Source organism: Vanessa cardui, chromosome 15 (genome assembly GCF_905220365.1).
Source record: "Vanessa cardui chromosome 15, ilVanCard2.1, whole genome shotgun sequence".
Lineage (NCBI taxonomy): Eukaryota > Metazoa > Arthropoda > Insecta > Lepidoptera > Nymphalidae > Vanessa > Vanessa cardui.
This window is the reverse complement of record NC_061137.1, coordinates 11,887,584-11,899,690: the sequence shown is the minus strand read 5'-3', so window position 1 is coordinate 11,899,690 and position 12,107 is coordinate 11,887,584. Positions and strand designations below refer to the sequence as shown.

At 32.9% G+C, this 12,107-nt stretch overlaps 1 protein-coding gene across 1 annotated transcript; it reads right to left on the bottom strand.

Annotated features, from left to right (window-relative positions):
• Positions 1 to 404: 404 nt before the first annotated feature.
• LOC124535744 (homeobox protein MOX-1-like) lies at positions 405 to 4,875 on the bottom strand. The gene is made up of 3 exons (XM_047112056.1): positions 4,476 to 4,875; positions 1,836 to 1,987; positions 405 to 542 (listed from the first exon to the last, which is right to left on the bottom strand). The coding sequence occupies exons 1-3, from the start codon at positions 4,735 to 4,737 to the stop codon at positions 462 to 464; spliced, it is 495 nt and encodes a 164-aa protein (XP_046968012.1). The 5' UTR covers positions 4,738 to 4,875; the 3' UTR covers positions 405 to 461.
• Positions 4,876 to 12,107: the final 7,232 nt, after the last annotated feature.

Sequence of the window (12,107 nt, the reverse complement as noted above, 5' to 3'; positions counted from 1 at the left end):
CATATTTCTATTCAATTATTTTGCTAAACAACACACATCAATAATCTCTAAATATGAACTTAAGAAACTTTTGAATGAAACAGTAATTCTTACCTATTATTTTAAAAGTAAAAATATATTTGGCTTAGTTCTTAAATCTACTTATAAATTAAATATTATAATTTATAATATTTTAAACTTCTTAAATAACAGAAATTACAAAGAGTTTTCATAAAAAATACCTTAAAATACAAAGGCTACCTTTTTAAATTGTTTAAGGCGCACTATTAAAATGAATGAAGTATGAACTACCTATACAGATAAAAATAAAAAATAGTATTTTATAATAAGCTATAAATTACACTAGCTTATATGTAATTGTAGATACATTAGAAGTAATTTGGTACAGCTTTTTCAATGCTATTAATATATTTTTTTAAGAAGAATAGTAGATTTTATTTGACATTTGTACCGTCAAGTAACTACTGTTCCTTTTTCTTTGCTTGCTTCGCGCCCTTAGTTCGTTTCCACTTCATTCTTCTATTTTGAAACCAAACTTTTACCTGAAATTACATGAAAATAATTTGTACTCAAATATTGCAAAATATATTGCACTCTTTATAAAGATTTGCTTATTTTTTTACGTATGAGTAAAAAGGTAATATAATTGTATCGACTACCTTGTTGATTTAGTGGCTAGCTTTAAAAACAGAGCCCTATACTAGCCAATACATGTAAATTAACAATATTTTTTTAAATAAATATTTTTATGAATTAATATTTTTAATAAGTATGCAACTTTGAACGTGAGTCAAGATGGCCCAGTGGTTAGAACGCGTGCTTCTTAACCGATGATTGCGGGTTCAAACTCAGGCAAGCACCGCTGCATGATTCATGTGATTAATTAGTCTTTATAATTCATCTCGTGCTCAGCGTAGTGAAGGAAAACATCGTGAGGAAACCTGCATGTGACAAATTTCATAGAAATTCTGCCACATGTGTATTCCACCAACCCGCATTGGAACAGCGTGGAGGAATATGTTCCAAAACCTTCTCCTCAAAGGGAGAGGAGGCCTTAGCCCAGCAGTGGGAATTTACAGGCTGTTGTTGTAATGCAAACTTTAGATTATAGATAATTAAAATATCAAAGGTGTCCATTATTATTCAATTTAAATAGATGTGCAATTAAAGTTAAAAATATAGCTGGGTAAAAATTATCCATAATCTCAAATCCGCGTGTTATTGAAGTTTTAAATTAATTCTTTATATATTTTTTCATTTACGATATTATATATAGTTTATTTATCAGTCTTTTAAACTTTATAAAAGTTTCGTAAGCATAAATATGGATACTTCATTGAACGTAATCTGAGGTTTATTTTATTGTTCTTGAATTAAAATGACTGTAGTACTTAATTTATTGAGAATTGAGATATGCATGAAAAGGATTACAGTTTCGATCAGAATCGGATTTAAAGGTCTGAAGGCCCCGGGCCACAAAGCAGTGGGGGCCCTAGACAAACAGAAGCGTGAATATCCTAATAATCATATTATTATGAATTAATTAGATTTTTTTATTTCAATCAGTCAGCTATGATTTATTTACTTTTATAGGTCACTTTTAAAATATTAAGTAGTAACATTATTATAATTTGGTATGGTATTAGTAACATTACTATATCTCGGTATTTGTTAACTCGCTGAAAACTGACGTGGCCCCCTCATGTGGAGGCCTCAGGGCATTTGCCCCGGTTGCCCTCCCCTAAATACGGCCCTGGTTTCGATCATCGTAAAGCGTTTATTTAGGACAAGTTAATGTGTCTTATAAGGACATTTTCGTTGCTTCTCAAGCATACCTGTCTCTCGGTGAGGTGTAAAGCAACAGCTATTTCATATCTTCGCAAGCGGGTGAGGTAGTTCGCGCGCGCGAATTCCGTCTCGAGACTGCGAATTTGCGCCTTCGTAAACGCTGTGCGTTCCTTTCGACTCGCTGACGGAGATCGCACATCTGAAAAAAAAAATGTTTTATTAGTTAATGAAGCAAAGATTACAATATGTTCGTCCTTAATGAAAAATATTTAAAATTGATTTTTTGCTTTATTATAAAAATTCTAAAATATTTCTGGCGGGTTTCCAAAAGAACTTGTATTTAGTTTCCACATATTTTTATCCAAAGGATGTAAAGGGTTCCAGGGAATTGTCAAAAAAGTATGTATTCCATGTTCGATATTTAATTATCACTACATAGTAAATTTGTAATCTGTATCACATGTTTAGCGCCGGCGCCATGTTGTTTAACGGAAGGTTACTCTTACACAGGTGGGTTTTATGAATGGGATGTTTACGTTAATGTATTAAACGACGGCATAATGTCAACAAATCAGTTAATAAATCTAAAATGAACACGATTTATTGGTAATTATTATTTGTTTTCTACGATTTTCACGCAGTTAATAGCTTTTTAAAACGTCAATATTTTAAATTCCTTTTTACATTACTTATGGAAGGTCAACGTTTCGTTTCTATATTGTTTATGCTTATAGCTTTTATAGTTAAATTTACAAAAATATATAGGTACAGTCGGGGTAAGAGAAGGTTCGTCACCTTAAGATCTATTTTCGTGTGCTCAGTATGAGCGATATTTTGCTTTGCTGACCGAGAATGACATTGCGTCGCAATGATTTGATGTTTAGATTAAAAAGGTACTAAGAGATTAAGACTTGATAAAGGAATGAATTAGAAAACTGATGAAGGTTTTCTTACTCTGACTGTACATAAACACTTCGTTCGTTTTGTAAAATAATATAATATCGCCATATAATGATGAATGAAAACCACGTATTTAAATAATTTAATTTACCGGTTGCGAAATCAGGTAGGTAGCTATATTTTATTTATAGTAAACCAGAGACAGTTTACAAAGACGTTAATAAAACTAAAGATAGAATTATTTTTTACTGGAATTATATTTCAATGGAACATTCGAATGATTTTTCTAAGACCAAAAATGTATTTTAATTTAATTTTATTGTTATGCATAACAATAAACGTACAATAAAAATCTATTTCATTATAAAACAGAATATATTCAGAAGTATAATTATTTTAATTCATTTGTTTCTTTTTAAATTTTATTATATGGTCTGGTCTAATGAATAAAGTACTCGTTAAATTGTCGTTTCTCTTATAAAATTTGCATACCTATGCATACATACCTTGCATACATACCTTGCAAATATAATCAATTTACCAAGATTACAAAATTACAAAATTTAAAAAGATTATTAAGACTAAATTAATAAATAAATCTTATCATTACAAGAGTACTTTTTAGAAAGAAACGCCTGGAGTTAGGCTCGGGTTCCATCATAGGACACTAATTACTGTAAATTGTACATTTACAACTGCGAATTGTAAATGTACAATTGAATTGTTGCAAAATGCGATTTTCTTCCCGTTTCTTCTCGCTAGAAGCTGCTTTCCGAAACGGTGGTAGTATTGAATTGTTGACGATTCAAAAACGCTTCATTGTGAAGTTTACTTAAATAAAATTGATTTGATTTGATTTGCACCTCGAGATTTAATCGTAATTTGCATCACAACCAAAATGCTTTTCAGACGTAGTTAATTTATTTAATAAAAATAATTTAGTCAAATATAATAACGTCTATAATTTTTACGGTATAAAATATAAATATTTCACAAAAAAATACTAAAATAGCAAATAAAGCTACTTAATTTGATTTAAGTAAAACCATTTGTACGCGGACTTATTCTAAATAATCAAAAAATATTTACAACACATTCACAGCTTCAAATAAATTTTATATAAAGTATACCTTCATATAAAATTTATTCGAAGTGTAATTATTTTTATTACGTTTTTTAATAGCAGAATATTTTAAGTAGGAATTTACCCTTCACGAGAGATTTTTAAAGTTTTTTTTATTTTACAGGTTAACAGCAGTATAATCTAATTATTAGGTTGTTTTAATCATCATTAATTCAATAATTGCAGGTCATAAAAATCATATAGATAAACACAGATATTTACATCACACACAATTATCACCTACATATACACATTAGAGAATTCTTCAAAAAATGTAAATAAAAAATGTTGTGCCCCGTTTAGAAATAGCGAACATTGCTTGAAATATAAAGTCTGACTTAACTTATTATTTATTTATTTTATGGAATAGGTTGGCCATATGGGCCACTGTTGGTAAGTGGTCACTATCACCCATAGACAATGACGCTATAAGAAATATTAACTATTCCTTACATCGTCAGTATGCCACCGACCTTGGGAACTAAGATGCTATGTTCCATGTGCCTGTAATTACACTTGCTCACTCACCTTTCAAACCGAAATACAATAACACTGCGTACTGTTGTTTAGCGGTAGAATATCTGATGAGTGGGTGGTACCTACCCAGGCGGGCATGCACATAGCCCTACCACCAACTTAAGCAAAAAAAAAAAGAATACCATACCTTCCTCGCTAAAGCTGACGGAGCCTCTCGTCTCCAGGTCCTCTTCCTTCACTTGGGTATCACCGTGCCACTCCCACTCGGGGTAGGCCTCTTGGCTCTGAAAACTTTCTCGTTCGGGATATTCGTAGAGCATTTGAAAATAATTAGAAAATTCAGGATTATGGTTTAAGACTTCTTGATACGTAATTGGTTCATAGTTTTGTATGTCTTGTTTATCTGCCATTTCGTTTTGTGAAAGAAAGTTAGTTCGGATATATTCCATAACTACACTGTATCAGATTTATACATTAAAAAATTTGAATACTAATGATTATTAGTGATTAATAATTTCACTGTTTTTCTGTCTGTACACTAAAAGCACGTCCTCCTGAAATCAGTTTCAGATTTCGAATCAAGTGAAACGCGCACGCTGCGCAAGCGCAAGGGCGGAGCTTCGGACCCGCCCAACAAATGCGTGATAAAAACATCGTCGGTCACAGTTTTGTTTTTTTCGATCCCTTGTTATTAAATTTCAGTGTCCCTCTCTAATTTCCACTTAAATTTTTATTACAGTAACTAGTCAAAACTTTGTTATTTTTATTGTTTGTTTAAACATGAAATAAACCCTTAATTTAATTTCAAATTCTCTTTTTTTAACATTAATTAAAAAAATTATATAAATAGGTAATTTACATTAAAAAAATCAACGTATAAAAATCCCGTAGAGTATAACTATGTATCTAGATTTTTTAACATATCAATGTGCATGAAAGCCTGTAGTGATGTATGATGTGTGTATGATGTAAGTTGTATTTAAACTATGGCAGCCACTGTCGCCATTCTGAAGAGACTGAAGTCTAGCTGAATATATTTTTTAATTAATAATTATGTGCAAACACAACTGTTCGATCTCTATTCCCTTATTTCGTAGTCCGAATACGGAGCCACAGCTGGAGAGAGATGCAGGGCCAACTGCTTACTTACTAATAATACAGAAAAAATAAATAACCTATATTGACAATAAGCGACTCTTTAAAATCATGTACTCGTACATCAATTCATTTTTATCTGCTCAAGGTGGTATGTATTTAATTTTAATGATATATATGTAATAAATTGTTGTCAACAAATATGACTAATGTTATTATTGTCATTTATATAGTTAAACTAGCGACCCGCCCCGGCGTCGTTCGGTTGCAATGCTAATCTATACATATAATAAAATTGGAGTGTCTGTTTGTAATATTAAAATAGGCCTTTTTTACTCAATGCATATGTATACGTAGTGCATATACCAAAATTACATTTTTAAAAATTTTTGTCTTTCTGTGTGTTCCGACTAATATTTGGAACGGCTGGACCAATTTTGACAGACTTTCACTGGCAGATAATTGATATAATAAAGAGTAACTTAGGCTACAATAAACATTTTTGTGTTAGTTTAAAACGCCTGCAAGGTCGCGGGGACAGCTAGTACAAAATATACTACAGAATGTCTTATAATGTTCACAGTTGTTCTGTCTTTCTCCACTATATTATGCATGTACTATACATACAATTATTCCTCTTGAGTCAACCTATTTATTAAAAAAACCGTTCAAAATTCGTTGGGTAATTTTGAAGATCTAAACATACTTTTCTTGGTGATAGAGCTTTGTCCAAGCCCGTCTGGGTAGGTACCACCCGCTCATAAGTTATTCTACCGCCAAATAACAGTGCTCAGTATTGTTGTGTTCCGGTCTGAAGGGTGAGTGAGCCAGTGTAACTACAGGCACAAGGGACATAGCATCTTAGTTCCCAAGGTTGGTGGCACATTGACGATGTAAGGAATAGTTAATATTTCTTAAAGCGTCATTGTCTATGGGTGATGGTGACCACTTACCTGATGGTAAGTGGTCGCCCATATGCTCGTCCTCTACCCTATACCATAAAAAACAAAACAAAAAATACTTAGAGACCGGCAGCGGTAAGCGAATTTGTTTTATACTTTGTAATGATGATGATACACATTTTTATCTCGAGATAAAATTTCGTAGGTGCAAGTGCCTCGTCATCTTACGCGGTAGTTATTCCATCACTTTTGATTTTAATTAATATAATTATAATTAAGATTTAGGTGTGAACGACGCATTACATGTGTTTATCGACAAGGGTTGCGTTAGCGAATCCCTCGAGACCTCACCGCCCCGCAGTTCCCACGCCCTGGCCATTTTATATTAGCTGTTAACTGAAATATTGTTAGAATAATATATTATCCTTCCATTTTTATAGGATCATATAAAAAAAACATAAAATTGAATTGTTTCTATCAATATTTTACATCGATAATAATTATTGTCATTTATTAAAATTTACATCTTTGAATCTTTTGGGCACAAGTGCACGAAAAAATGGTATAATATATGTAGACTACAGACTACTACTACAGACCCAGAATGATATAAGACATTTGTTAATGTGTAAATAACTAAAAAACTAATCGAGCCGTTACAAACATCGGTCAATAGTTTTAATTTATTTTACCGTACAGATTGCAGAGGTGAATCTAGTCGCCTATATATTTATACCGGGATATACCAATGCAGCTAAGAATCTGAAGTCATCATGGATATTTTTTTCTAGAACATTTACATTTTGAACATTTTAACTACATTAGTTATGACACAACTTTTTCTCGCTGGAAAAACGCATTACGCGCTTCCCCCACGTGATGGAAAGTGGGGGGGGGGGTGTAGGACTCCCCGGAGCCAAGGACACTGAATGCGCCCAAACATAACGGGTTTTTCCCACTAAAAAACCAGCGGTATCCTCTCCGTCTTTCGGTGGACGCCACGGGATCGCTTACGCATGCTACCGTAACGCGCTGATGGTCGGTCTGCCTATACGGGCCTCCAACATCTAGGGGGGATTCCCAGGGTACTGGGACCCCCCTTAGTCTCTGCGGCGCCTATTGAGGCTAGGGAGAAGGTGCGCGTAGCGCCTTTTCCTTCTCCCTGGTCGTCTGCGGAGCGAGTCAGCGGCGGCATTCTTTTCCCGCTCCCGCTCCGCTGGTTTTTATGCGACATGACACTTTCGCAGAAGGAGCGCATCCTGACCAGCACATCTCGCTACCGAGCATAAGTTATGACACATCTTACATAAGCAGTTGTAACCTTAATATATCATTAAACCAATGTGGGTAATATTTAATAGGATCATTGTTTACTTTGATATTTATTGGAATTCGTCTTGATAAGCGTCCGCATGATGGTTCTGACTTCTGACCCACATTGGTTGCTTGTGACACACCGTTGATGAGCTTCGATGCCAATTTGACAGCTGGTATCTTGACGCATCACAAATACATTTTAATAATACGCTGATAAATATATTTTTTGTTGTCAGATAAGATTATGAAATATTATGGACATCATTATGATGTTTAACGCTTCAATTATAAATATTACAATTAAGTAATACAATATTCTGATCTGTATCGCTTAGTTTGAAATGAACTGAGAATAAATAAACAGGAAAAAGCAATGAGACTTATAACCAGTCGACTCTTAAGATTGCAATTTATAGGTTATAGGAAGAACGCATCCTGACATCGCTGATACAAGCTATGATCTCTATTATGTATACTTCCTTAGAGTAAGTAATTTATTAGATTTAAGCTGCATTTAATAAACTATGTTTTTTTTATTATTCAATAGATTTCACTAATTGAACTTTCTTAAATCAATTTTTAAGGTAAACGAAACAAATAAACAAATAGGTCATTTTTATACATTTAAAAACTTTTATTTAGCTACTTTTAGCAGCATTTTAATTCACCCACAGCTAGGCTTAGAGAGACTCCTTTCATTTAGAGAAAATGACTTGAAAAGCCATCAAGTCTTTAGTAAATAATGCCATCCCCACATTGCTATAATGCAGTTTTTCTCACGATGTTGTCATTTGCGGCTAAGCATGTCATGAATTTTAAAGGAAAATTCAGTTAAATTATTAAATTTAGCATATGCATTAGTATAGTTTGATAGCAGGACTCGACTATCTTATAATGTAATGTTAAAGTGTATTGAATATCGCTTATCCTTAAAAACATATACTCAATAATATTTACAGTGTGAACTATTTTAACTAATTTCAAAAATTGAGGTTGCCGTACTTAACTTGTGTGATATTTATGATTTTGTCTCGAATTGGATGATTTAAACTGTGCTGTCTTGTAAAACTTTATACTTGTTTGTAAGAATATTAATTAACTATTATATACCTACCTTATATACTATTTAGAATACGAAAATGCCTTTAAAATAACCGATCCCTAAATTTTAGGTTATCAACTGACCATTGTAATTTGCATCATACATGCATACTGTCCAAAACGGAGATTGCGTTTAACTGCAAAGCCGTGGGTGATCGACTATCTCATCCGCGCCTTACACCGCATCTGTTTAGATAAAACATGGGCCACTATTCTAACTGCTCTTAACTCACAATTAGATGTACTTAGAAATCTAAGATTTTAGATATCTCTGATTTAATTCGTACATATACAATATACATTTTTAATCAGCTAACGTACAGCCTAAACTAGAAGGTGTAACAATATAACATATTTTTATTTAAAAAATTATAGCACCGGAATTAAGGAACACCCAGAGTGGTTGCCAGAATTACTCGGCCCTGCATAAGACCATGAAACTCGATTAATATGTTTCATGAGCTCGTGTTGCAAGTGGCCCTGAAGTATCAACAGATTTTTACTATAATTTTACTATAAGTATTTGAAATAATTGCAGAGAAACATTTTTGTACAAAGCATCGATATCATAAATTCTTGACACGTAATTATATAAAATTTCTCTTTTCTCTTTCAAGCGCGTGTGCCCCTCTTGTTTTGGCAGCTGCGTTGTGAGCACGATGATCAATATATGTCCAATTTTTTAAGCGTGTTTATTGTTTTAAATCAAGTTTGAGGGATATACCGCTGACTCAACATGATTAAGTTTTGAGACAAAGTTGAGCATTAGTCATGCAATGTCAGTCGAAATATTTCAAACAGAAACAATAACATTTCATACTTATATGTTTTAAATTATTTATTTCAATTCGATACAAATTGGGATAGTTTAGTTATAATGACATATATAAATTAATTATTTTGTTATACTAGCAGATCCGATACGCGTTTCTGTAGCTATGTTAAACGGAATTACTTATGTATGTAAGTCTGATAAATGATATTTTGTAGTCATAAACCTACTTTGAAACATGTATACAACAACAGAATAGTGGTACAAATTTCTCGTCATAATGTTTAAGGAAAAATGTCTCCAAAAAAGACCGCTTGGAACATATAGATTAATGACATAATACAACCAAGTATAAGATTGCCAAATTGGTCTTGTAGCTACGCTATATTACCGCAGATATACTGGTTTACTGATACTGGGTTCAAACCTAAGGTCCGATAAAGAGTTTCTATCGAAAAGTTTCAGTATTTGAGTGAAGGAATAGTGTTCCCCTATTTTTGCACACACTTTTAAACTAAGCTGTCCTACTTAGTCGGCCTTGAGATTGGCCGAAAAGGTAAGATAGGATCAATTATAAATGACCTTACCTACCTTATCTTTATTATATAATTAAACGGATAAAAATATCAGAACTATTTAGTAATATATATCGCTCCTAATCACAGTCAAAATATTACTAGCTTTAAAATAAACGCTACACTTTTCATTTTTCACTATTTACGCGAATGGAAATTGAAAATGAGTTATCATTGTTATTTCTATTATATTTATTTTGAATTTATTAACGAGTTTCGAATTTCGGCGCTGCCTGATTAAAGACCGACTCAAACAAAAAATATACATCATCCGAATTATTTTTTATCTCATATATAATGAAGTGTCCGGCCGTAAATATGCCGCAGAGAGTCTTTAAAATGTGTCTGTTTTGCTCATCAGGGCCGAAACTAGTAGGGTTGACGAATATCGTTATGAGAACTCTAATCTATGTGAATTTGAAGGTAAAACTTTAAAGTCCCGGAATCATTTGGAAATCGTTAAAGGTTTTATTACAAACAATATACGGTATTGTCAATTACAAAAATGTAAACATATGTTACGAATACATTATATTAGTGAAGAATTGGAGAATTATCTATGTATTAATCTCTTTCTTTATGCCGGGTTATTTTGTATTTGTAGTAATTAATAGTCAGTATACGATATACATATAACTATACAAAACTTTTTTGTTTTTAATATAAACTACATCCACGGATAGTTCGCCCGTGCCTTTTTTACGCTCATCTTTCTAACAATTTTTTAGCGTAAGTACATAGATTTACAATAGTTTCTATTCTTATATTATCAGCTTATTGATTACTGTAGATCGAAGAGCAGCTAAGATCTCCTGAGCCTGCGAACTATAACATATACATTATAGTTAATATTCAAATTTGTTTTATTTTTGTTGTTTTTTTTTTTAAAGTAGATTCGAAATATTTTGGGATAGATATTATAGTTGATCTATCACGACTACTTTTTAATAGAGATAAATGTTCCTAGCTTCTGGCATACAGTAACAGAACATCGGATATTTCACCCCATATTTTATGTTAAATGTTTGTTTCAAATTCATCTCGTACTTAGCGGTGAAAGAAAACATCGTGAGAAAAAGGGCATGATGGGATTAAAATCACATATCTATCCTCTAAACTAGATTAGAGCAGCGTGGTGGAATAATATCCTAACTTATCCTTTCAAGAGTAGATGCCGTGGCCCAGCAGTCAGTTATTTTTATATTATGAAGGTTTTTTTCTAAAATTAATTTTTGAATGTCCAACCCTAATTACAAAGTGTAGTAATGTACTGTTATAAAACCATATATCTTTATTTTTATAGGATTTGATATAATAACATTAAAGTAATTTATTTCACTGTTAGGCGGATGTGCAATAAGGCGACATGCTAGCAAGTGGTCGCCACTGACCATTGACTAAGCAGTAAGATCAACAACCTAAACCTTGGCAGCTTCCTTGGTGGTAGGGCTTTGTGCAGGTCCGTCTGGGTAGGTACCAACCACTCATCAGTTATTCTACCGCCAAATGACTCTATACTCTATAAATAAGTACTCAGTGTTGTTGTGTTCCGCTTTGATGGGAGAGTGAGTCAAGGTTGGTGAGGAATAGTTAATATTTCTTACAGCGTCATTGTCTATGGGTGATGATGACCACTTACCATCAGGTGGCCCATATGCTCGTCCGCCAACCTATACCATAAGAAAGGCTAAAATATTACGTGCTTTGTACATGTAGCTGCACAGGCCACTCGCCCTTCAAAATGGAACTCTACAATACTAAGCACCTATTACTCCTGGGCGAAGGAAATATGTAGTATAAGTAAATATAAGTACGCGGTACTTACCCAAACAGGCTTGCACAAAGCCCTACCACCAAGTAAAAGTTTAATTCCTATTCAATGTGGACAAAGTTGTTTTTTACGCAACGCATATACTAATCATAACTCATGACTTCAGAACTGTGCCTCAAGATAAAATAATAAACGCCGATCATTTCAGCATTGCGATGATTTCGACGTAACTACTAATTAATGATTAATTGAAATTTTCTTCAGATATTTATAATGTCATTATATA